Genomic DNA, 25,845 nt, shown 5'->3' with positions numbered 1-25,845 from the left:
TCCCTGTGCCCACTGGGGGCTTCAGGGACCGGGGCTTCTGGGCTGTCCGGAGAGCCCGCAGGGAAGGCTGGGGCAGAAGCAGCCAGATACAGCACTGGCCTGGGAGCAGCATCCTGGATGTCACCCAGAAAGCCCACAGGCCTCTCCCGCCCCCCCCCCCGTGTCCAACCCCCACCTCAGCGGCTTCCCCAGACCTGCTCCACCCCAAGGGTGGCTCCAGCTCAGATAGGGCTCCCCCCAGCCCTTCCCCGGGCTGGGGCCCCCTGCAGCCTCTGAGCATTTCCCATTCACCTTCTTGCTCTGGAACCCCTAAACCTGGACGCCCCCCCCACCTCCCGACCCCCAAGGGGAGCTGGGGAGGGGAGAGAGGAGGGGGCCTCTCCCTGCCCAGGCCTCCTCCTCACTGGTCTCCATAGCAACTCGCCATCACCAAGATGATGCTTCCAGGGGGCACATCTGCTGACTTAATGCCCCTCCCCTCGGACTGCCGTTCCGGTGCCCAGCTCCAGGCCTCTACCCACCGATTCTCTGGGATGCGGTGCCCTGCCCTTTCCTTTCGGCTTGGTCAACTTCCCCTCCCTCCCAGACCCAGCATCGCTGAAGCCTCGGCAGTGAAATCCTCTCCAGCTCCCAGGTGGGGACTGGCTCCCAGCGCTGGGATAACTGGGCAAGGGCTCCAGTTGGACCCATCTGCCTCCCCAGTCGGAAGAAGGGCTTCCCAGGGCAATGGCCCCACCTAAGCACTCCCTCGCTCCCAGCTCTGGCCTCCAGCAGCAACAGCTGGGCCCACCCTGCCCCACCCAGTCCCTCAGCCTGGGAAAGCAGCCAGGCCTCCCCACCCCCACCCCCGGACTCTGGGCGTTGGAGCAGGGACCTGGCCCAAAGACCCAGCATGGGAGGGTCTCAAACCCTGCAGCAGAACACCGTAGTTCCAGGAGGCTCCCACTCCTAGGATAAGACAAGCCCCGCCCTCAAAACCGCTTCTCCTCCAAGAAGTCGGCCCAGATTTCTTCCTCCCCAGAATCCTAGGAACACTTGTCCTCGCGCTCCCCTCTCCAGCGCTGGTGCTGGGAGAGGAGTCTGGCTGGAGAGTCAGGTCAACCCAGGTGCCAATTCTGGTTCAGCAGCCCCCAGAGAGGAGCTCACTTCACCCTCTGCGCGCGACCCTCCGCAGCCCCTTAGGGTCTGGGGCTGAATCCCACCCTATGAACTGAAGCCTGAACTTGGCACCTGTCAATGATCTGCTTCACCTCAGGGACCCAGGCGGGTCTCCTCTGACTCCCAACTCTGAAGGGCGGAGGCGGGATCAGAGACGCCCACGATCCCCCAGCCCCCGGCTCACCCTGCCTCCCCGACCCCCTCACACGCCCACAGCCAAGCCCAGCTGACCCGGAAAAAGGCCCCGATTCAAGCTGAGAAGAGGGTCAGGAAGGGAATCGGCTTGGGCCTTGCCCCCTGTCCAAGCCGCCAGGGTCGGGGGATGGGGAGGCAGCGGGAGGGAGCGTGGAACTGAACGGGCGGAGGGCTGAGCCGGGACTGGAAAGCGCAATTGTGACAAGTGGGGAAGAGCCGGTCAAGCTCCGGGAGCTAAAGCCCCGCGCGTCCGAACTAGGAGCTCGGCTCCGGAGCACCCGGGTGCAGTGGGAAGAGGCCCCTCGCCGCGGGGAGGGGTGGGGACGAGCCCGGGGGCCGGGGCGGATCGCAGAGGTCACGCCCCCTGGGGCCCCAAGGCCAGCGCTCACCTCCTTCCTCCCGGCTGCGGGATGCGCACCCCCACACCCACCGACTGTGCTCCCAGAGCACGCACTGGCCCGCGCTGCACCCGCGCACACACACCCCCCGCCCCGAAACACACACTGGAACCCGCGCGCGCTCGCACACGCCTCCTACCTGCCGCGCAGCCTCGGGTCCAGCGGACTCGGGGATGCTGGGCTCGGCGCCCGCACTGGAACGGAGGCTGGGCCGGCCCCGCGCTGCGGCCTCGGGCTCCGGCCGGAGAACGCCTGCGGCCGGCCTGGGGCGGGGGCTCGAGCTAGGACTCCCCGGCGGCCAGCCCCGCCCGGCGGCCTCTGCCCGTTTGGGGACAGAGGCGTGGTCTCCGGCGGGGCGGGAGGGCCAGGACTGCCGCGCATGCGAACTGGAGCCGAGCTGGGAGGCGAACCCGCTGGGAGGTGGTTGCCGAGCTCCTGCTGGAGAGTCCGAGAGGATCTGGGGGCCTGCGCGGCTCTGGCCCACCCTTCTCCGGCTCGATCGGGCCGCGCGTTCCCCCTCCCTCCCTCCCAACCTCGCTCTGTCCGCTGGGGAACTTCAGAGGCGCCGGGGCGCAGCCCAAGTCGGCCGCTGTGCAACAGCCTCGGAAGGCTCGCAGTTCCCGGAGCCTTGAGCATTTGTCTGGAGCAGTGACCCTGGCAAGGCCGAGGCAGGGGGCCGGGGATAGAAGGCGAGCGTCCATCTCTTCCCCATCTCCACGTCCTTATCCCGCCCCAAGATTCAAGCTGGAGCGGTGGGACTCAGCCCCCGGGGAGGCTCCAAGAGGGGCCCCCCCTTGTCAGCTTATGGGGAAAGCTGGCTCCGGGCCCATCGTGAGCATTTATTTCACTCGTGCTGTGATGGAAGGACAGCTGGAGGGGCATGTTTCCCAAATAAGACTGAGAAGGATCGAGAATGACCAGCCCTGGCACACAGGGCGGACGGCAGGGCAGACGGGTCTGTTCGGCTCAGGGGAGGCCTAGTGTCAGCCTGCTTCACAAAGGGAGACACTAGGCCCACTCATGTCTCAGCCCAGGGTTCCCAGTCTCAGCTAAGGACTTCATCCACCTCTCCTCTCTCCAGCTGGTCTGGTCTCTTCCACCACCTCACAGCCTCTGTCCCGAGCCCCTAGATGTTTCTCCCCCAGGTGTAGCTCCAGCCTCTTAGAGAGCCTTGCAAATATGCAGCTGCAACCGGGTACCCACAGAACAATGCATGTCCCAAGACAGTGCCCTGCCTGATTTCCCAGCACCACCCCCCCTTCTCTTAAGGGCCATCAGCTTCCCCGCCCGCAGAAAGGCTCCTCTTTCCCTCTCTCCAGGCAGGTCTTGGTCTCAGGCCTGGCTCTCATGTCAGGCCTCCTCCACGCAACCCCTTCTTCAGCACCCGCGCCCGGCTGTTTGTGTCTCTTCCAGGGCCCTGCTTCCACAGACACTCACGCTGTCCCTCTTGGAATTAGGGTGGAGTCTCCAGGCCGGCCAGGCTGAGGCTCGTTCCGGGGAAGACAGTGGTGCTTGGTGAGGCCAGGCGGCTCCGGGTTCAGATCCTCACTCGGCCAGGTGTTGCCTGTGTGATCCAGGCTGTCCTCTGTCCTTTTTCTGCCTGTAAAATGGGCTTCTGGCAGAGTGTGTGATGACCAGGTACAGGGGTTGGGGAAAAGTGACCCCGGCTCGGATTGGAAGACACAGGGAGAGCCCGACAAGGCCCTCCGCGTCTGCCAAAGGGTGCAGGTGCTCCCTGTCGGTGGTGAGCAGGCAAAGGAGCAACCCCACAGGAAGAAGGAAGAACCTCCTATTTATCCCTAATGCAGCCGGTCCATCTGTCCCCTTCCCATGGGTCAGATCAGGGCGCACCTTCTTCTTGAATTTGAAACAAACTGTTACTGGCAGGGGCGGGGGGTGGGGGGTGTCTCAGGTGAAGCAGGAACAAAATGGAGTAACCAAGGCTTCCTCTGATAGAAAAGACATATGTTAATTCCCACAACAGGCAAGTCCTGGGGCCCCATAAGGCCCCAGCATGTAGGGTGCTGGGCGGCTCCCACATGTTCAGAGGTGGAGCTGGGGTCACCTCTGAGAAAACATGACGGCCTCAGCCCACGCAATGGCGGAGCTGAGAGAATGCTCAGCCCCCCTTCTGTATTTCACAGGATTGGACCCACAAGAGGGGTGTTGTGTGGTAGTTGCAAGAATGGACTCTGGACTCACTGGCTGGGCTCCTATTAGCTGTGTGACTTCGGGCAAGTGACTCAACCTCTCAGTGCTCCAGGCACCTCACCTAGAAAAGTATGAGAGTAGCACCCACACCATGGGGTTGTTGTGAGGGTGAAAGGGATGGAGCCGCGCTTGGAGTCAGTGCTCAGCAGGGCTTCGCTGGTGTTAGTTGCACTGGGTCCCCAGAAGCAGAGGCATGTACGCCTGGTGGGTTGGAAGCCCAGCCCTCCTAGAGCGTTAGAACCGGAAGGCTATCCCCAACAGCTCCTTCCTTCTTCGACGGAGGAGGAAAGAGGCCTAGAGAAGGACCGTGCCCGCTGGGGCTGGGAGGCACCTGCTCTGCTCCTCCTGTCAGGGGTCAGGGGGAGGTTTCCAGACAAGCTGGGAAGCGCCTGGTCTCCCAGTAGGTTTGGGGAAGGGGCACGGCCCCGGGTCCCTGCTGGTCGGTTGTCATAAACGGAGCCACCAAATGGTGTCATCACGGGGCCCCGCTGTGTAGGTGCTTTTCCCTGTTTAATTCTCACAACCGCCCTCAGCTGGCAGCCTCGTCAGCCCCATTTCACAGATGACGGAACTGAGCCCCAGGGAGATGCCCCGCTCACACAATTCGGACGTGGGAGAACTGGGACCCTACCTACCCTGTCTGAATCCGCCCTTGTGCCCTTCCCCTCCTCCTCCTCCTCCTCTTCTCCCCGCCAGGGGAAAGCCACCTCTGATGCCTCCTTGACTGGCTGCCCAAGCTCTGCTTGCATACCCCCTCTAACGGGGAACTCATTCCCTCCCAGCACAGCCCTTTCCACTCCTCTGAGGGGAGAGAGTCTTTGTCACGCAGAGCTGACCTAGTTCTGCTTCCTCGTTCTGGACTCCACGGCCTCCACCCCACCAGAGCCCTGGAAGACTCTTCTTGGCCGCAGGCCAGCAAACCTCTATCTTCACTCGTCCTGCATGTAACAGAGCTGCCCAAATGAAATTCTTATAATAATAACTTCTCGTAAAAATCCCAACAGATCTAACGGCCAGCTATCCCGTGAGACCCTAAAGGATGCCCCCCGGCGTGGGGAGTGGCTCCACATGGAGGCTCCTAAGGCCTGGTGGGGTGGAGTGGAATATTCGAGTAACCCTGCTGACCAGCTGCCCGACTCCCATCCCATCTAGCCGAGGGGTCCGGATCGCAGAGAAGGGAGTGGATTTGGACTCACAGATCTTTCAGGTTGGGCGTGGTGGCTAAGGGTGTTCTCCTGAGAGCTCGGGACATGGGACAGTCACACTGGCCTCCGGGGAGAGCAGAGGCCCTGGAAAATGGGAAGAAGGAGGGCAAAATGAACCTGGAGCTGCTCTTGATCCCATGCCTCCGAAACACTGCTTATATTTTGTTAGTATCCTGGATATTATGAAGAACCAGCCAGAACCAAGTGGGATTTATTCCAGGAACACAACGTTGGTTTACTATTAGGAAATCCACTAATAGCATTAGTTTGCTCGGGCTGCCGTTAACCAAGTACCACAAACTGGGCGGCTTAAGCAACAGAAATTCATTGTCCTACAGATCTGGAAGCTAGCGGTCCAAGATTCTGGGTGTCATCGGGGTTGGGTCCTTCTGAGGCCAGTGTGGGAGAAATTGCCCCATGCCTCTGCCCAGCATCTGCTGGTTTTCAGGCAGTCTTTGGCTTTCCTTGGCCGAAAGGAACACCATGACCTATGCCTTTGTGTTTACATGTTCTCCCTGTGTGTCTGTCTGTCTGTCTCTGTGCCCACACGTCCCCTTTTTTCATTTTTTTAAATTTATTTTATTTTTTATTTTTTTGCTTTTTAGGGCCGCACCCATGACACATGGAGGGTCCCAGGCTAGGGGTCCAATCAGAGCTGTAGCCACCAGCCTATGCCACAGCCACAGCAATGCCAGATCTGAGCCGCGTCTGCGACCTACACCACAGCTCACAGCAACGCCAGATCCTTAACCCACTGAGCGAGGCCAGGGATTGAACCCGCAACCTCATGGTTCCTAGTCGGATTTGTTTCCGCTGCACCACAATGAGAACTCCCCCCCTTTTTAGAAAGACACCAGTTATACTGGATTAGGAGCCACCTAGTGACCTAATTTTAATTTGATCACCTCTGGTAAGACTCTATTTCCAAGTTTACATTGCGAGGCACTTGACGTTAGACTTCAACCTCTTTTGAGGACACAACTCAACCAACCCAGAACAAGCATGTACCTCATTAATGAACCTAAAGGGAAAATCATGATTTTCTCTCTAGATGCCAAGAAAGCCAAAATTCAACATCAACTCATGATAAACACACTCAGTGAATGAGGACGCGAAGGATACGTTCTCAACATGATCAAACGTAGTCCTAAGGCCAACATCTCATTTAATTAAAAACTGGAAGCATTTCCACTGAGATCAGGAGCAAGGCGAGAATAGCCACTACCCAAAGGAGAAAAAAAAAGAGTGCCCTAGTGGGTTCAGGATCCCACATTGTCACTGCCGTCTTGGGGCACTGCTGTGGTGTAGGTTCAATCCCTGGCCTGGGAACTTCCACATGCCACAGGTGCAGCCCCAAAAGAAAAAGAAAAAAAAAAAAAATCTACTACCTACACCACTATTTCACATGGTACTAGAGGTATTAACCAATGCATTTAGACAAAATAAATCAATTTAAGGCCTTTTTTTTTTTTTTTTTTTTTTTTCCCGGCTGCACCCACGGCATCTGGAAGTTCCTGGACCAGGGATCAAACCTGCACCACAGCAGCAACCCAAGCCACTGCAATGACAACACCAGATCCTTAACGTGCTATGTCACAAGAGAACTCCTAAGGCCTAAGATTGAACAAAGAAGAAAAAAACTCTATTTGCAGATGATATCCTGTTATACCTGAAAAAAACCCAAAGGACCAACGATAAAACTAAGTAAAATTACAAAAGATTTCAGTGAAGTAGCGGATACAAAATTAAAATATAAAATTCAATGGCCTTTATTGTACAAACAACAAACAGAGGTCATAAGGGTAGAGAAAGTCCTTTTTTTTTTTTGCCATTTTTTGGGCCGCTCCTGTGGCATATGGAGGTTCCCAGGCTAGGGGTAGAATCGGAGCTGTAGCTGCCGGCCTAGGCCAGAGCCACAGCAACGCGGGATCCGAGCCGCGTCTGCGACCTACACCACAACTCACGGCAATGCTGGATCCTTCACCCACTGAGCAAGGGCAGGGACCGAACCTGCAACCTCATGGTTCCTAGTTGGATTCGTTAACCACTGCGCCACGACGGGAACTCCCGAGAAAGTCCTTTTCATGATGAAAACAAAGCCAGATTAAATTCTTAGGAACCAATTTAATGAGACACGAATAAAACCTCTACGAGGAAAATTTTTAAAAACATTCTTGAAAGACGCTAACAAAGAACAAATGGAAAGACGTCCCCTGATCTTGGATAGGATGAGTCAACATTATAAAGATGTCACTTCTTCCTGAGTGACTTGGCAAATTCAATGCAATCCCAATAAAAATACCAGCCAGCTGTTTTATGAAAACAGACAAGTTGCAAAGTCCGTATGGAAAGATAAATATGCACGAAAAGGTAGGAAAACACTGGAAAAGAAAACTATGAGGAGGAAACAGCTTTCGCAGACATTAAAACACATAAATAAAAGCTTCTATAATTAAAAATAGGTGGCACTGGTACATGAAGAGACAAACTGAAAGAGACTGAAAATTGAGAAACAGACTTGAATATATCTTTACCTTAGGGATTCGAGACGCCACCTTGGGTACACGGTAAAAATGGACTTTGTTATAAATGGTACAGGGACAACTGCAGAGCCATTTGGAAAAAGATGAAATTAGATCCATATGGTACACCCAGCAAACAACACGCCGCATGGATTAGGGCTCTAAGTGTAAAGGCTAAAACCACACAAAGCCCAGAAGAAAACACGGGAACTTCTTCCTAGACTCTGATGTTGGGACAGGATTTCCAGCTAGGATCCAAAGCCCAGAGGGCGGAAAAGAAAAGACTAATAAATTTGACTACGTGAAGGAAAAAAAAAAACTTTGCATGACACAAAACACCATAAGCAAAGTCCACAGACAACTGACAGATTGAAAGAAAATCATCAGTGTACAACACAACAGACAAAGGGCAGATACCCCTATTATACAAGTAACTCTGAAAAATTGAGACCAAAGAGTTCCCGTCGTGGCTCAGTGGTTAATGAGCCTGACTGGTATCCATGGGGATACAGGCTCGATCCCTGGCCTCTCTTAGTGGGTTAAAGATCCAGCATTGCGGTGAGCTGTGGTGTAGGTCGCAGACGTGGCTCAGACCTCACATTGCTCTGGCTGTGGTGTAGACCAATGGCGGTAACTCTGATTTGACCCTTAGCCTGGGAACCTCCATATGCCATGCGTGCAGCCCTAAAAAGACCAAAAAAAAAAAAAAAAAAAGAATTTTCTTTTGAGAGCAAAACTCAAAAATCTAGTCGTAAAATGAGGGGAAAGGCATGAACAGACAATTCGCCAAAAAAGATCTAAAAATGGCCTTCAAACATATGGCCAAAAACACGCTCAGGGACCCTCAGAATTAGAGAAAAGCAAATTAAAACAACACTGAGATAGATGCCATTCCTCACCGATCAGACAGACACAGAAATAAAACTCTCGCCACACACTCTGCTGGCAAGGCTCTAGACAACCAGGTGCTCATACACCGCTGGTGGGGATGCAAACTGCACAAGCCTCTCCAGGGAGGCTTTTACCTCTGGCAAAAGAGGTACCAAAAAGTACATACACGCTCACGCTTTGACCCAGCAATCCCACCTCTAGGAGTCTATCCCGAAGTTAGGCCTCCAACAATGTGAAAACACATATGCAAAAGGGTGTCCATTGAAGCATTATTTTTTATTTCTATTTTTTTCTTTTTACGGCCACGCCCACAGCATACGGACGTTCCCAGGCTAAGGGGAGAATCCGAGCCACAGCTGAGGCCCGTGTCACCGCCACAGCCACACCAGATCCCAGCCACACCACAGCTTGCAGCAATGCCAGATCCTCTACCCACTTACGAGGCCAGGGATCGAAGCCGCGTCCTCACAGAGACTCGTCGGGTCCCTTAACTCACTGAACCACAAGGGGAACTCTGAAGCATTACTTTTTATTTGCAAAATATTGAGAACAATGTACCTATAGGCAGAGAGTGGTTAGATAAACTACAGCATATCCACACAAAGGACTACACAGCTGTAAAAAAAAAAAAAAAAAAAAAAAAAAAAAGAATGAGGAGGCTGTCTGGATTTATAGAACATAAATTCCAGCATGCACCAAGTGAAAAAAAATCAAAGGACAAGCCTCTCCGTATAGGAGTTCCCATCGTGGCTCAGCAGAAACAAATCTGACCAGCATCCATGAGGATGCAGGTTCGATCCCTGGCCTCGTTCACTGGGCTAAGGAGCTGGTGTGGCTGCGGCGTAGGCCGGCAGCTGCAGCTCTGATTTGACCCCTAGCCTGGGAACCTCCATATATCGTGGGTGCGGCGCTAAGACGACACACACAAAAAAGGAGTATCTATATAGTATGCTCCTTTTCATCTAAGAAAGAAGAGCCTATAGGAACATACACAGGCGACGGCTTATTTGTGAGCAGGAGAGACTCTGAGAAAGCCAAGAGACTGGTTAGAGGGGAGGCAGAAGTGGGCGGAAAGATGCGGAGTGGAGCTAGGAAGGCAGGGAGGGAACAGGAGGGTCACGTCCCTGCCTGTGTCTTGACTAATGCCTTTTCAGATACAATTTTACATGCCATGACAATTGTTCCCTTAAAGTGTTAAATTCAGAGGATTTTAGTGTATTCACAAGGTAGCGTAATCACCACCACTATCTAATTACAGAATATTTTCATCACTCCAATAAGCTCCCCATTCACCCTTTCCCCCAACTCCCGGCAACCATTTATCTGCTTTCTGTCTCTATGGATTTGCCTATTTTGGACACTTCATATAAATGGACTCTGCCTTCATTCACTTAGCAGACAGTGTGCATGGTTCACAGCATGAATCAGAACCGCATTCCTTTTTGTGGCTCTGTAATATTCCACTGTGTGTTATTTACATTTTGTTTATCCATTCATCCTTTGATGGACATTTGGGATTTTTCCACTCTGGGGATATTATGGATAATGCTGCTAGAAACATTCGTGTACAGTTTTTTGTGGGACTTTTTTTTTCTTTTTTCTTAGGGCCACACCTGCGGCATACGGAGGTTCCCAGGCTAGGGGTCGAATCAGAGCTATAGCTACTGGCCTACACTACAGCCACAGCAATGCCAGATCCAAGCTGCATCTGCAACCTATACCACAGCTCATGGCAACGCTGGATCCTTAACCCGCTGAGCGAGGCCAGGGATCGAACCCACAACCTCATGGTTCCTAGTCCGATTCATTTCTGCTGAGCCACAATGGGAACTCCTGGGACGTATGTTTTCCATTCTCTTGGGGTTTTAATTCTCCTAGGAATGGAATTACTGGGTCATAGAGTAGGGGCACGTGACACTTTTTGAGATGCTGCCAGTCTCCCAAAGAGCCCAGCACACTCACGTGAGAACCTCGATGGAGCCCGTCAAGCCCTGCGAGTTGCAGATCCTGGAGATCCTCTTGGAGGGCATGTGCTGCCAACAGCCTCAGCAGGTGGAGGGAGCCGAAGCCCATCCGCACCCAGAACCCCTGCCAAGAGAGGGCAGCTGGACCCCAGGGTTCCTGGAGTCTCCACTGTCCTGCTCCGTGGGTAGGGTGGGAGAGTAAGGGTGGCTGCAAGGGGTACCCAGGCCATCTGAGATCCAGAGGAGGCGGCACCTGCCCAGGGCCTGAGCTGAGGGCGGCCTGGCTCTGCTCTGGGCTCCCAGCTCAGAACCAAGGCGGGGATGGGGTGAGAGTGGGGAGAAATACTGCTGAACGAGGTGCCCAGGGGTCCTGCTGGGCCTTAAAAGACCCTTAGGTCCAGAGGGCAGCCAGGGAGAGATGGATTTGGTGGCCCCTTGGGCACCTGGGGACAGGAGTTCATTGGTCTAAGAAGCTTTTGGATTTAGTTGGAGGCTTGGGGTCCTCGGGCACCCAAGAGCGCCCTGAGGGGTGGGAAGGAGCACATGCCCCCTCTTGGACGCTCAGGGACCCCCATTTGATCTGGGATTGGATGCGGGCTGGTCAGGAGTCTCAGGCCCCATCTCTGAGAGTTTGGGGGGCTCACACAGGGGTGGGATGGGAAGCTTCAGAAGCCATCCGCCCGGGTCCTGCAGTGAGGGCGGGACTCTGCCTCCAGCCCCCACACCTCTGCTGCGGAGGGGATGAGGGGCGGGGCAGGAGGAGCAGGGGCACCTGCGGTAGAACATTCTGAGGTCACTGCTGTCCTCTGCCGCATGCGGGGGAGCTGTGGGGATGAGTGGGGGTGGAATGCCAGGCAGTGGGGGTGAGGGGTGAGGGACGGTCCGTGCCCCCAGGCGCGGCCACAGGCTCCCAGGACCACTCACTCTCCATGGGTGGGGCCACAGAGCCCTGTGTGTGGACCTCCCGCTAGGGTCGCAGTCACCCCACCCCAAGGGCTAGACCTGAGCCAGCCCCACCCCCACCCCATCTGCTCCGACAAGCAGTCCCCTCGGTTCCCCTGCCCTGCCCCGCCACCGGGGTCCAAGCCCCGCCCATTCCACCTCCCCTGACCCCTGGACACCCCCCCTTGTCCCGCCCAGGTCCCCTACTTATCATGCTCCTCAGGACCCCTCCTGACGCTCAGATCCCTTCTCCTGCAGCCAAATGAACTTTCTAGAATATAAATCCAATCTCTCAGCTACAGCTCCAAACTCTTGACACCACGAGTAAAGGAAAAAAAAAAAAAAAGATGACATTTTAAAAATCTGATGTCATTTCTGTGTTCTTGGGAATACGAGAGCCAAGCTTCTGGAAAGACTGCTCTTCTGCTGGGGAAAGACGTTAATGGGCCCGTTTGTTACTCAAAGGCCGAGTCTAGGCGCGAGGGGAGAGGCGGGTCATTCGGTAAATGACGGTCCCAGAGTGGAAAGAGGCGAGCTCTGAAAATTGTAATAATGCTGATTTGGGGCTGAGACGGGCAGTTTCCCCGGGCAGCCAGCTGAGCTGCAGGTGGCGCCTTCAAAGCAGGTAGTTCTGCTCTCCGGGCTTCAAGCGCGGACACAGCGCCCAGCCCTGAGGTGTAGGGTCCTTCCTCTGCTTGGGCAGCAAAGCCAGTCGTTATCATTCAAACCCCCGAGGGCCCCCCCCCCGCCCCTACGCATTTTGCGTAGGATTTTGCTGCGTAGGGGCTGAGCTGGGGTCAGGCCAGGGGCCCTCCTGCCGCAGACCTGCGGTGCGATGCTGGAGCCACTGCTCCTTTGTGGCCCATTCTCCCTCCCCTGGGGGTGGGGCAGGGACCTCTGGTTCCCTTTGGTGGGAACCGTCGTCTGCTCTGCTCTTCGGGGTTTGATGGGGGGGTAGACACGGCAGTGGGTGGGGGAAACGGAAGCGCGGCTTCCCTTCGGGCTCCACCCCCACCTCCTGCCTCGGGGGGCGGGGCGACTGCCTCCAGCTCCCAGGGGCTGCGGAGAAGGCGACACCGAGCTTTGCCGCTGCTGGAGACACACACGTGTTAGAGCCGCGCGTGTGCGCATGCGTGCAGCCAGATCGCTGGCCGCCTCCTCTCTGGAGCCGAGACCCGGTGCAGCTGCAGCCTTCAGCATAGGTGTGGCGGGCATCAGGCACGGTGCCCCGGGCAGTGGTCAGGGCCCGGGAATGGCAGACAGGAGACCTGGGTGCAGCAGATTTGGTGACTTTGAGCAGGTCACGCACTTACTGGGTCTCAGTCTCCACTTCTGCACAATGGGGATGATAAAAATCCCTATTTCCTGGATGGGGGGAGGATCCAAGGAAGGCAGGGACTTGGAAGTACTTTATAGCACAGTATCTTTACAGATGTTTAGAAACGTCTTATATGTTTGTTTATTGTGTTCTTGCATCACTTTTTGGCCTCACCCTCAGCAGGTGGCAGTTCCTGGACCAGGAAAAAAACCTGCACTACAGCAGCGACCCAAGTTGCTGCAGGGACAATGCTTAATCTGCTGGGCCACAAGACAACTCCTAGGTACATTTTTATTTTTAATATAAATGGTACTTTTACAAAATGGTTTTTCACGATCGCTTGTTACTACTATATAGAATTCAAACTGATTTTTGTACTGGAAGACGTGGTACATTTTAAAATTATTTTAATTAATGAACTATAGGATTTGTCTGTGTGTTTTGGTGGGTTTTCTAAGTAGGCTAATGGTTCTGAATGGGGTGTACTGCCCCCTAGGGGGAGGTTTGAAAATTTGTAAGGGAGTTTGTTGTGCCCAAGAATTTTATTATTCATATTATTCATATTAATTATTCATATTATTTTAAAAGTATTTTTTCTTTTGTTAATATTTTATATTATAATTAAAGAATGATATTGATTTGGGGGAAAATATGTGTGTGAACTGATTATATTCGCTAAGAATTTCATTTCAAGATAGCAAGTACAGCATTAATTTTATGGGGAAATTGGGTCTAATAGGATTGCAAACCTCTGAGGTTTTGATCATTGTCTTTCTTTTTCAAGTCATTATAATTTGAAATCTTTATCTGGCCTTTCTGTGCTCTCAAGCTTTGGACAACTTTGAACAGTGGTGGTGATAGGCACATCTGGTCTCTTCCAAATCTTAAAGGAAATGCTTTCAAATGCTTTCACCTTTTGCTAATATTTCCTTTAAAATCACGAATGGATGTTGAATTTTTTCTTTTTTTTTTCCCCCCAGGGCCACACCTGCGGCACATGGAGGTTCCCAGGGCATATGGAAGGATCGAATCAGAGCTGTAGGTGCCGGACTACACCACAGCCACAGCAACTCGGGATCCAAGCCTCATCTGTGACCTACACCATAGCTCATGGCAATGCCAGATCCTTAACCCACTGAGCAAGGCCAGGGATCATACCTGCATCCTCATGGATACTAGTCAGATTCCCTTCTGCTGAGCCATGATGAGAACTCCCTGGATGTTGAATTTTATCAAACTTTTTTTCTCTCCCACATCTAAGGTACTCATATTTCTCTTGATGTGATGTACCATATTGATGGATATTCCTTTTTTATTAATTTAATTTATTTATTATTAAAATAAATTTTATTGGAGTATAGTTGACTTACAAAATTGCGTTTGTTAGTTTTAGGAATATGGCACAGATATTCCTTTTTTGTTCACATATTCTGATTCTTTTTCTAATGCTAAGCCCACCTCGAGTTCCTGGGGTAAACCCAACTAGGTGCTGTGACATTATCCTTTTTACATATTGCCACCTTGTGGCTGCCAGCATTTTGCGTAGGATTTTGCATTTGTGTTTGTTAGCGAGACAGACGCATCTCACGGGTCCTCCTGGTAGGACCCAAATTTACACGAAAACAAACCTCCGCGTGGAAACCACGTGCAGGGTGCGCCCCCTGGCGGCCATGGGGTGCAAAAGTGCCCCATGAGCCAGGTGGTGCCAGAGCTTAGTGACTCAAGCTTCAGAGATGGTGTGACCAGGACCCAGAGACACACAGCACTGAGCTGTGAAGTTACTGAAGCTTTTTACCTGTACAGTGGGGCTAATCCACCTGCCTTCTAGGGAAATGGGAGGAGGAAGCTCTCAAATCAGAGAATTCAGACTTTCTGGAAAACACAGAGGCGTCTTCTTCTGGCCTCAGCATTCTTGTTTCCTTGTCTGCTATAAGCACTTGGTAAATGGCAGTTAGGGGGAAGGGAATTCAATTTTAATGATGCTCAACTGTTCAGAATGAGACTCTGCATCGGGGAAGTCTGTGCGAAGGAAGTGCATTTGCTCACTTATTCATTTTTATTTCATTATTGTTTACTTATTCAACAAATACTTATCAGACACTGTGATAAGCATAAGAATGCCTCCTCCCCAAATGTCCACACCCCAATCCCTGAAACCTATGAATATGCGGGGTTACGTAAATGTAAGGCCAGATACTATGAAACTGAGAAAAACATATGCAGAACATTCTTTGACATAAATCCCAGCAAGATATTTTCGGATCCGCCTCCTACCATAATGAAAATAAAAACAAAAATAAACAAATGGGACCTAATTAAATTTAAAGGCTCTTTTGCACAGCATAAGAAACCATAAACAAAATGAAAAGACAGCCCACAGAAGAGGAAACAGTCTTTGCAAAATGACTAACAAGGAATTAATCTTCAAAATATACAAACACCTCATACAGCTTTCTATTTAAAAAAAAAACCCACCAAATCAAAAAGTGGTCAGAAGATCTAAAGAGAAATATCTCCAAAGAAGACAGACAGGTGGCCAAAAAGCACACAAAAAGATGCCCATCACCACCCATCATCAGAGAAATGCAGATCAAAACCACCATGAGGTACCACCTCACACCAGTCAGAATGGCCATCATCAAAAAGTCTACAAACAATAAATGCCGGAGAGGGTGTGGAGGAAAGGGAACCCTCCTACACTGTTGGTGGGAATGTAAATTGGTACAACCACTTTGGAAAACGGTATGGAGATTCCTTAGAAAGCTTTTATGTAGAACTACCATATGACCCAGCAATACGCCTCCTGGGCATCTCTCTGGAGAAAACCACAATTCAAAAAGATACATGCACTCCCAATGTTCACGGCAGCACTATTCACAAGAGTAAAGACATGGAGGCAACCTAAACATCCAACAGAGGAGTGGATAAAGATGTAGTACCTTATACAATACTGAATATGGATACATATTGCATATGTATACAATATAATATTACTCAGCCATAAAAAAGAACAAAATAATGCCATTTGCAGCAGCATGATGGACCTAGAAATTATCATACTAAGTGAAGGAAGTCCGACAGATCAGGATAATTATATGAGATCAGTAACACATAGAATCTAGTCAATAATGATACAGGGGAAGTTGTTCACCAAACAGAAACAGACTCAAAGATTTTGAAACCAAACTTATGGTTACTAAAGGAGAACTATTGGAGGGAGGGATAAATGGGGGGTTGGGATTGACAGGTACCCCTGGCTATATACCGAGTGGATGAGTAACACAGACCTACTGTAGAGCTCAGGGAAATCTACTCAGGACTCTGTAGTGACCTATATGGGGAAAGAATCTGAAAAGGAATGGATATATGTATATACATGTTTGTGTGTCACTCATTCACTTACACCTGAAACTAATAAAACACTGTAAGTCAACTATACTCCACTATTTTTTTTTTAATTTGTTAGGTTATATGGGAAAAGGGAATTAAGGTTATAGATGGAATGAGGTTTGCTGATCAGGTGACCTTAAGACAGGAGGATAAGGAGTTCCCTGGTGGTGCAACGGGTTAAGGATCCAGTGTTTTTACTGCTGTGGCTTGGGTTGAAATTGTGGTGCAGGTTCAGTCCCTGGCTTTGGAATTTCTGTATGCTGAGAACGTGGCCAAAAAAAGAAAAAAGAAAAAAAAAAAAGAGGATAATCACGGATTATTCAGGAGGGCCAACTGTGATCACAAGGGGTCCTTAGAAGTGGGAGGTGGAAGCAGAAGAGAGAGAGAGGGATGTAATAATTCTGGCCTCAAAGACGGAGGAAGGAGCCTCTAGGAGCTGGGAAATGTGTGTGTATGTGTTTAAGCCACTAAGTTTGGGGTCATTTCTTCAAGCAGTGATAGGAAACAATATCCTGCTCTGATGGATACAGTCCACACTCTGGGACAGACAGCCGCTCATCCACTCACCTGTTCACCTCTAAAGCATGTAGGAAGTGCTTGCTGTGAGCCAGGCCCTGCTCAGAGGCAAGACTGGCAGGGGTCACGTGCTTCCAGGGGGCCCATGGCTGAGGCTCCGAAGGGGCGCCTGGATGGTGCCTCTTCCTTCTGCTCCTTCCACCTCCTGGATCCAGGAGTGAGCGTGCAGGATGCCAGGGCCTCAGCGTGATTTGGACATGGTCCCTCCCTCTGGGAGCAGCCAGTCTGGCCGGGGAGAAACACGGATCAGAGAAAACAGGTTACCTTGGATGCGGCAAGGCTGCCCTAGCAAAAGGCCAACAAAACCCCAGAGGTTCAAAAAATATAAAAGTGTATTTTGTTCTTCTCAATAGTTTGAGGGAGTTCCCCATTGTGGCTCGGCAGAAACGAGCCCGACTAGTACCCATGAGGATGCAGGTATGATCCCTGGCCTTGCTCAGTGGGTTAAGGATCTGGCATTGCCTTGAGCTGTGCTATAGATCAAAGATGTGGTTCAGATCCCACATTGCTGTGGCTGTGGTGTACGCTGGCAGCTACAGTTCTGATTAGACACCCCTAGCCTGGGACCTTCCATATGCTGCAGGTGCGACCCTAAAAAAAAAAGTTTGAGCTGAATCCATAGGCAGCCCTGCTCCATATAGCGAACTGGGAAGCCCTCTTGTTTTTCTACCTTCCTCTGGGCCAGTGGTTCCCCACTAAGGGCGACTTTGCTCACCAGAGTACCTCTGGCCATCTTTAAACATAGTTTTGGTTGTATGATGCTGACATCTAGTGGGCAGAGGACAGGGATACGGCTAAATGTTCTCCAAGGCACAGGACGGCCCCTCAAGGCAAAGAATTGCCCTTCCACAAATGGCAATAGTCCCAAGGTTGAGAATCATCTGTAAGGTCAGGGATGGGTCCTATATCTATACTGAGGTATATATAGGACCTCGGGAGTGGTCCTGTCTCACCCACAGCCAGCCAAGAAGATTGCATGGTCACGTGGCCGTGTCTCCCTGCAAGGGGGGCTGGGAAATGTAGTCTAGATGTGTGTCGGGAGGATGCGGGCAGCAGAGTTTGATGGACAGCCTCTCCTGCAAGCATCCTCATTGATTCAAGAGACATGGATGGTGGTGGGAATTGGTGGAAATTTCCAGTAAAGAGAGCAGAGCTGTGCAATGATGCCCGGGCAGGAGAGAGCCCGACACAGCAGGGACTGCAAGCTGTTCTGCCTGGACAGAGTCTGCCAGGGGGCAGACTGGACCTCATCCTGAGGGCTGGGAAGGTGTCTGGTCAGTATCCTGGCTTCCCAATCGGGCTTTCCTCCTTGAAACTCAGTCCTTCTTGTCCATCTCACACAGGTGGGACCTTGACAGCACACGTTTCTGCCTCCCCCTTAAGCTGCTTCCCCCTTAAGTTGTTCCGAAACAACTGGCAGCTCCTGGAGGTCAAGACCACAGTCTGATCCTCAGAGTCTAGCCACTGACCCCCCCAGCCTCTCGATCGATGTTCACAACAGATCCGGTCACCCCCGCACACGCCCTCATCACGGTTCTTCATGGCTACTCATCAGATCCCCCGTCCTCCAAACACAGGCCCCGCATTGACCTTCCACGGGCTTGCTCAGCACGGTCCTCCCAGATTCCCCATCACTGCCTTGCCTGGTTTCCTCATGACCGACCCCCGCAGCGTCCCCACACCCTGAACTCCCAGCTTGGTTCCCCAAAGCCGACTGACCCTGAGGCCCAGACTCCAGCAAGGAGCCCATCTTTGTCCCCTGGAGTGAGTGCGGGTGGGGCAGGCGTGCTTGGGCCAGACCCAGGCAGGCCATCAGCTGTGGTCAAGGTGAGCGTGGAGGGGACATGTGGTGTGTTGTGTGCCACTGAGCACATGGCCCGGGATGTAGTCACTGTCCTGGCCGGGCCCTGGCTTCCACTTGGCACAGGGGGGTCTGGGCTGCACAGAGGGATGAAGGGAGGAGAACCAGATAGCGAGGAGGCTGCCGGACACCCTCCGCTCTGACTCCGGGGGGTTGCTTTCTAGGCTTCAGAGGCAGGCTGACTTCTAGGAAAGGGGAATCCATCTGAAAGCTGTCAGGTTCAGCTCCACACGCTGTAGAGGAAGTGAAGTGACGACTGACATGTGTCCTGCACCTGCAGGTAACATTTGATTCTGGCTCCGCACTCTTCCCTTGCTCCTCTGCCGACAGCGACTGGAGGTGGGTGCCCCGAAAGACTTGTAGAAGGGGTGACAGAGCCCGGTCCATCCTTGGCACAGTGGGCTTCATTCCTAGCTGCACATTCCAGGCACCTGAGAAACTTAAAAAAAATCGCTAGAAGTCTGGGGGACCCCAGACAACCACAACCTTTGGAGATGAGGCCGGGATATAGGTATTTCACCACTCCCCCTCCTCCCCCAGGTGATTCCCAATGTGCAGCTAGGAGGCAGGTGCAGAGAGCTGGGGAGGAGAGATGGTACCCAGAGCAGGGGTGAGGCGCTCAGCACGCGACGTGCCTCACCCCTGCTCTGGGTACCCTGTGGAGGCTGCTCATCTCCCCAAGCACGGCCCACCCGGCCTCAGGAGACCCTGCGCCGCCGGTCACAGGTCAGCCCGGGGTCATGCAGCGCCTTCCACATGAGCAGCATCTCATACGGCGCGAAGCGGTGCACGAGCAGCAGTTCGCGGTACACACAGGGGTCGAAGGAGGGCTGCCCGGCTCCGGGCAGCTGCACACCGAACGGCCGGATGCCCTCGTGGCCGCTGGGCTCCAGGCCAGCACGATCCAGACACATACCCATGTAAGCGTCGTCGATGGGGAAGAGCGGGGTCAGGCGGGCGGCCTTGCGCACGGCCTGGATGGTACGACTGGACATGAGGAAGCCGCCGCCGCTGCAGTACGTGGGGTAAGCTGGGCCGGCAAAGAGCTGCGGGGGCACGAAGTACTTGCTCCAGCTGTCGCGGATGGGCACCGAGCCGCTCATGAGCTGCCCGGTGAAGAGGTGGTGGTCGGGCGGCTGCCCCTCCAGGAAACGGACCACGTTTGCAGTGTGCACGAAGACGTCGTCGTCGCCGCTGAGCAGGAAGTGCACGCGCGAGCAGCGGGCCTCCAGCCAGTCGAGCAGGTGCACGTGCTTGAGCGTGAGGTTGAGGAAGGTGTCGGCGAAGGCCCACTGCAGCACGTCGCCGTGCTCGCGGGCCTCCAGCGCCACCAGTGCGGCCAGCTGCTCGGCGCGCTCGGCGTCCTCAGGCGCGGCGGTGCCCAGGAGGAAGAGGCGGCGCACCTGCCGCCCTGTGTAGCTGCGCTCCTGTCCCCACGTGCGGCGGATGAGGTCCCGCCGCTCGTAGTTGGCGGGCGACGACTTGACGGCCAGCAGCAGGAAGGCCCCGTGGCTGCCCGCGCACTTGGCCGGCGCGTCCCAGAGCAGAGGGAAGTGGCGGCAGTGGCGGTAGCGCAGGAAGTCTTGGATGCGCGCGGGCAGCTGCTCAAAGTCGGCCGTGCTGTTCGCCGAGGTGTTGGCCACGCACCGGGGCCCTGGGCTGGACCGCGGTGCGGCAACAGGGGTCACACGGTCAGCTTGCGAGGAGCCAGCCCACATCCTTTCCTGCTGGGACCTGGGGGCTTGGAGGAACCACAGATACAGGACCAAGAAATTCACACCCACCAGAAGGCAGGTCAGGTTCTTGGGTTTCATGGACTGGCGGCGAGGAAAAGCCATCTGTGGGGTGGGGGGGACGACCGAGTCAGAGGTGAACATGGAGTTGTTTTGGAATCAGTGGAATGATGCTCTCCCCCGTTACGTCTCTTCTGGAACCCATAACTACCCCTTCTCAGCTGTCCTCAAGGTAAAAAAGGAATCAGAACCGAAATGAAGCATTTCATACTGAAGCATGTCATGTCTCCTGCAGCTCTGAGTGTTCTGACCTTCAGATCTGTGAATCTCATTGCTCGCTGACCTTTCCTCTGGATGTCACCTGGGCATGGCAGAACCTTCCATCAAAGTCAAAGCCTCTGTCTTCCCGTGAATCCATATGCTGCTTTTTCCACTTCAGTGAATGGTACCACCATCTGCCCAGTTGCTCCAGCTGGAAGCCCCGACTCTCTCCCCACCCTCTGTTTGTATCCACTCCCTACATCCTGTTGATCCTGCATCCAGGTCCCTCCCTGCTCAAGCCGCGCATATGGAAGTTCCCAGGCTAGGGGTCGAATGGGAGTCTTAGCCTCCCGCCTATACCACAGCCAAAGCAAGGCCAGATCCGAACCCTGTGTGCGACCTGTACCACAGCTCATGGCACCAGCCAGATCCTTAACCCACTGAGCGAGGCCAGGGATCTGAACTCGCATCCTCATGGATCCTAGTCGGGTTCGTTTCTGCTGAACCACAATGGGAACTCCTCATTCCCTCCTCTTATACCCTTGTCAAGCCCTGACCCTCTCTGATCAATTTCCTTCCTTGCCACCAGAGTCAAGGAAGCATGCAGTGACATTTCTGGACTCAGACTCGGCTTAGAATTCTGTTGTCACCACTTACATGTATCACCTGGAATAAGTCACTTCAGAAACCTACAGCTGAGTGTTGTCTAACAAAGGGTTAATAGAGTCCCACTTTACAAGGTAGTTGGAAGTATTCAATGAGCATAAACTGGCCAGTCAATGAATGGCACTGTTTCTTTACACTCTTGGGCATCCTCTGGCCCCACCTCCTTCTATTTCTATCTGGTGGTGTTATTTTCTGCTGCCCACACAAGCCAGGGCAGGCCCTCCCCTCTGTGTATCTAAATACCCCCCCACTCCATCTCCACCTACCTGGGTGCACCTCAAGCCCTGCCTTCATGAGGACAGCTCAGGACAAACCCCAGATCACAGCGGCCTTTCCTGTATTTACTCCCTGCTGCATTCAGTTGCACCAAGTCCTGCCCTTCCTGAAACACGCTGCTCCCTGTTTCAGGGCTGCCACTCTCTCCTGGCTTTTCTCCTGCCTCTTTAACCATCTTTCAGTTTTCACTGCTCATTTCTTCCTCTCTGATGTCTTTTAATGGTGCGGGGGGGGGGGTGGGGGGCTGGGGAAGAGTGGGGGGGTTCTCTAGGGCTCTGTCCTACACATTCTTTTCACCTTGGGCAAGATGACTTCCTTGGCTTCTAGGACCTCTGAACCCAAGAGCCATACATATGTCCAGCCAACCACCTCTTACTTACCAGATCCATGTGGTGGTGCCCAGCCACCTCGGGTGCAACCTGAGTTCTCATCTTCCTCCCCAGCGTTGTCCCAGAGTTCCCCCCACCCCCGTCCTATGTTGTTAAAACCAAAAACTGAATGACTCCCTCCTTTCCCTCATCCCCCACCCAAGCCTGGTCAATTCTAACCCGGAAATATTTCATCATTCTGTCCCCATCCATTCCCGTTATAAACAGGCTGATCAAAGCTAGCATCTGCTGCTCAGACGAAATAGCCTTATTTGGTCTCTCCACACACTTTCTTGCTCTCAGCGGATCCCTCCTCTACAGCAGCCGGAATAAGCTTTGAATGCAGGTCTGCACGCTACTCTTCATGTTCCTTTCTCGGCTTCCCACAATTATCCACCTGCCCTGGCCATCAGCCATGTCACAGCCTTAAGTTTGCCAATGCTCTTCCTACCTTGCCGCTTCCCCTTGAACTTACCTCAACTAAACTCTCATTAACCTTGATAAACTTGATCCAGGAACCTGATCTCATGACCTTTACGCATGAAAATAAGGGAAAGGTTTGGCCAGATCTGTTCCTGAGGGTACTGCTGTTTTGCTAAGCTCCGTTCTTGGATGCTGACACTAGGAAGCTCTGGTGGCCTCTCTGGTTCTTTTTGCTGGGTTCTCCTCCATTCTCCAAGCACTCCTCCAGGAGCCCCGGCGTGCCTGCACCCAAAGCTTTCATGGCCTCTGCTGACCCCGATCCCTTGTCCCTCAGGACTCAGCTCAAGAACCACCTCCTGCAGGAAACCTCCTGGTAAGTCCAGCTCAACGGAACCTGTGTCCCTCTTGACAGATATCACAGCTACTGACTAGCAAAGGGTTTTGAAAGAGGACAGACCTGCCATGTATGCGACTCTTTTGAACCTCAGGTTCATTTGTGGGATCTTGGGCAAGTGTATTTATTTCGGAGGATAAGTGTGAGCTCTACCCTCAGAGGATAATATGACTCACGTAAGGCACTTCGAAACATGCCTGGCACATAGTAAATACTATAGTAATGTTAGCGATTGGCTAACACAGGAGTGTTTATGGGCCAGTCAGTCATCTTTTTATGGATGAAGTCCAGCCTCCTCATGCAGGATCATATGAATTCCTTTGTGACCCTCTGGCTGCTCCTTTCTCACTCCATTCAAGGCTCCGCACGTTTGCTTGCCTTCACATTGCTACTCACTCTGCCTGGGACGCTCTCCCTAAGCCCAGGGACAGGAAACATTCTCATTGGCTATTCCCTTTTCCAGTTTGATGTCAAGCGGTGGCTGGAACACGAATCTCCTGGGTCACCCTCCAGCCCCCTACCCGCCCCCCCAAGGTATTCCTGAGGAGGACACACACCGTGGATGTGGCAGGCAAACACACCTTTTCTTATCCGTGGTCCCAACCCAAAATGTGGAGCTCTAACCCCGGGGCTTTGCCCTGGTTCCTTTCCCCTTGGCCTCCCTCTAGGCCAGACCCTTAGCCCACTGAGTAAGGCAAGGGGTTGAATCCACCTCCTCGCAGGCGCTCGGTTGGGTTCTTAACCTGCTGAGCAACAACGGGAACTCCTGGTTCTTGCTTAGCACTCGAAGGACAGGGAGGTGGGGAGAGGAGAAAATGCACCTCCTTGCCAGCAGGAAGCAGCCCAATTCCCCATCTTACCTTGAAGGTCTGAGAGAGAAGAAATTGGCGAGAGCCATTCCCAGACTGGGACCTACCTTAGACCTTCTTTTTTCACAGGCTGAGGCCCCGCCCCCAGGACTGTGGCTTACTTCATTGTTCTTGAATCTGACCAATCCATGCATCCCTTCTCCCTAGAGGGTGGATAAACTGGGGGGAGGGGGGGGCTGCAAACTTCCTTCCCACAGTGGCAGCTTGCTAACCCTATATGATGAAGCTAAATGTCATTACTTCTGGCCATTTTCTTGACTCCTCCACCTACCAGCTGCCTCATACACTCCCAGCCTTTCACTTGATTGAAACACTTTGATACTTTTTTTCTCCCTTTAAAAAACTTTATTTTTTTTCATTATAGCTGGTTTACAGTGTTCTGTCAATTTTCTACTGTACAGCATGGTGACCCAATTACACAGACATGTATAGATTCTTTTTTCTCACATTATCATGCTGCATCATAAGTGACTAGATATAGTTCCCAGTGCTACACAGCAGGATCTCATTGCTTATCCATTCCAAAGGCAATAGTCTGCATCTATTAACCCCAAGTTCTCAATCCATCCCACTCTCTCCCCTCCCCATTGGCAACCACGAGTCTATTCTCCAATCCATGAGTTTCTTTTCTGTGGAAAGGCTCATTTGTGCCATATTTTAGATTCCAGATATGTGATTATCATATGGTATTTGTCTTTCTCTTTCTGACTGACTTCACCTAGTATGAGAGTCTCTAGTTCCATCTGTGTTGCTGCAAATTGCACTTTTTGTTCTTTTGTATGGCTGAGTAGTATTCCATTTGATGCTTTTAATGACCAGTTTTCCCTGCTAGACTGAGAGCAACTTCAGGGCCTGGGGCCTGTTCTGTTTACATAGGATGGGCTTTAAAAATCTTTGTTGAGTAATTTCCATGTAAAATGTTCACCTAGGTATACTTTCTTTTCTATCTTTTTAGGGCTGCACCTGTGGCATATGGGAAGTTCCTGGGATAGGGGATGAATCAGAGCTGCAGCTGCCGGCCTCCACCACAGCCCCGGCAATGAGCAATCTGAGCCATATCTGCAACCTACACCACAGCTCACAGCAATGCCAGATCCTTAACCCACTGAGCAATGCCAGGGATTGAACCCACATCCTCATGGATACTAGTCAGGTTCCTAATCTGCTGAGCCACAATGGGAACTCCATATAGACATACTTTCTAGACACATTAATGACATCTGAGTATACTGAATCTGACCAGTGAGCAAGGGCTTCATCCTATTACCACTGTAAGTGGTCAGGAAGGAGATGAATCAGACTCAGCCCTGATCCTCAGGAGCTCACCATCTCTTGGGAGAGCCAGATACTAAATGCCTAGAAAGTGATTTGATGTGTACCAAACATAGATAGAACTTGGGGAAGTCGACTAGAGTGACTTCAATTAGAACTGCAATGTATCAGTTACCTACTGCTGTGTAACAAACCATCCCAAAACCCAATGGCTTAAAACAACTAGCATTCATTATTTCTCAAGATTCTGTGGGTTGCCTGGGAGATTTTGCACTGGGCCCATCTGGGCTCTCTCATGTGGCTCTATTCAGCTAATATATTAGCTGAGAGCTGGGCTCAACTGCAGTGGCTGGGTCTCCCCACTCTCCTTCATCCTGGGCGGCTTCCTGGCATGTTCTCAAGGTTCCAACATGGTTAAGGTGGACCTACAGGCCCTCTTGAGGCCTGAGCTTTGGAACTTGCAACATGTCACTTCCAACACATTCTGTTGATGGAAGCAAGTCACAAGACCAGCCCAGATACCAAGTGTGAAGAGTAGTTCCAAAAATTTGTAGCCAAACTTAACCTACCACATGGGTTTTGAGGTGGTAAAGTTTTCCCAGCATCTAAGGAGCAGCGTCAAGACGGAGAGGGCACTGAGGGTGAGGTATAGAGATGGGAATAAACAGGATATGGCTGGACAACACTCCAGGCTTAGTGTGACTAGGGAGGTAAATATTGGGAGTTGAAGATGCAAAGATAAATTAGAGGTTCCTGGGAAAGGCCTTGAATGCCATACTTGGAATTTTAAGTTGATCCTTTGAAAGTTTTGACAAGTCCCTATCTGTTTTCAAGAGCTCACTGTAGCAGCTCCTACATGGTACAGATGCTGGAGAGGGCAAGAGTGAAGGAACCAGGGATGGGGTACAGTGATCCACAAGAGAGGGGTGAGGCCCGGGTCAGAACTGTGCCA

At 52.4% G+C, this 25,845-nt stretch overlaps 2 protein-coding genes across 7 annotated transcripts in view; both read right to left on the bottom strand.

Annotated features, from left to right (window-relative positions):
* Nucleotides 1-12,448, bottom strand: part of CAPN5 (calpain 5) — a 62,546-nt gene extending 50,098 nt beyond the window's left edge. The window contains exons 1-5 of one of the 6 annotated variants that reach the window (XM_084975321.1): nt 12,312-12,448; nt 11,694-11,797; nt 10,543-10,668; nt 5,159-5,251; nt 3,189-3,351 (exon numbers count right to left, since the gene is read on the bottom strand). The gene's annotated coding sequence lies outside the window, so the exon portion shown is untranslated. Of the gene's footprint in view, nt 1-1,742; nt 1,859-1,890; nt 2,098-3,188; nt 3,352-5,158; nt 5,252-10,542; nt 10,753-11,693 lie in introns of those variants that run through there. The other 5 variants (XM_084975322.1, XM_084975323.1, XM_084975324.1 and 2 more) reach the window with 5 other exon arrangements.
* Nucleotides 12,449-19,295: 6,847 nt separating this feature from the next.
* B3GNT6 (UDP-GlcNAc:betaGal beta-1,3-N-acetylglucosaminyltransferase 6) lies at nt 19,296-20,639 on the bottom strand. The gene has a single exon (XM_084975353.1). It carries the CDS (start codon nt 20,506-20,508, stop codon nt 19,330-19,332), a length of 1,179 nt encoding a protein of 392 aa, XP_084831479.1. The 5' UTR covers nt 20,509-20,639; the 3' UTR covers nt 19,296-19,329.
* Between the last annotated feature and the right edge of the window lie 5,206 nt (nt 20,640-25,845).

Source organism: Sus scrofa, chromosome 9, assembly GCF_054392235.1.
Source record: "Sus scrofa isolate SSC_HxYL_T2T_F1_AM1 chromosome 9, Sscrofa_HxYL_maternal_Yorkshire_Landrace_v2.0, whole genome shotgun sequence".
Classification (NCBI taxonomy): Eukaryota; Metazoa; Chordata; class Mammalia; order Artiodactyla; family Suidae; genus Sus; species Sus scrofa.
This window is presented reverse-complemented; position numbering and strand designations above follow the sequence as displayed.

What these genes read in the sequence shown, in the direction of transcription:
- B3GNT6 (XM_084975353.1), bottom strand. Translation starts at nt 20,508, where the DNA reads ATGTTCACCTCTGACTCGGTCGTCCCCCCCACCCCACAGATGGCTTTT.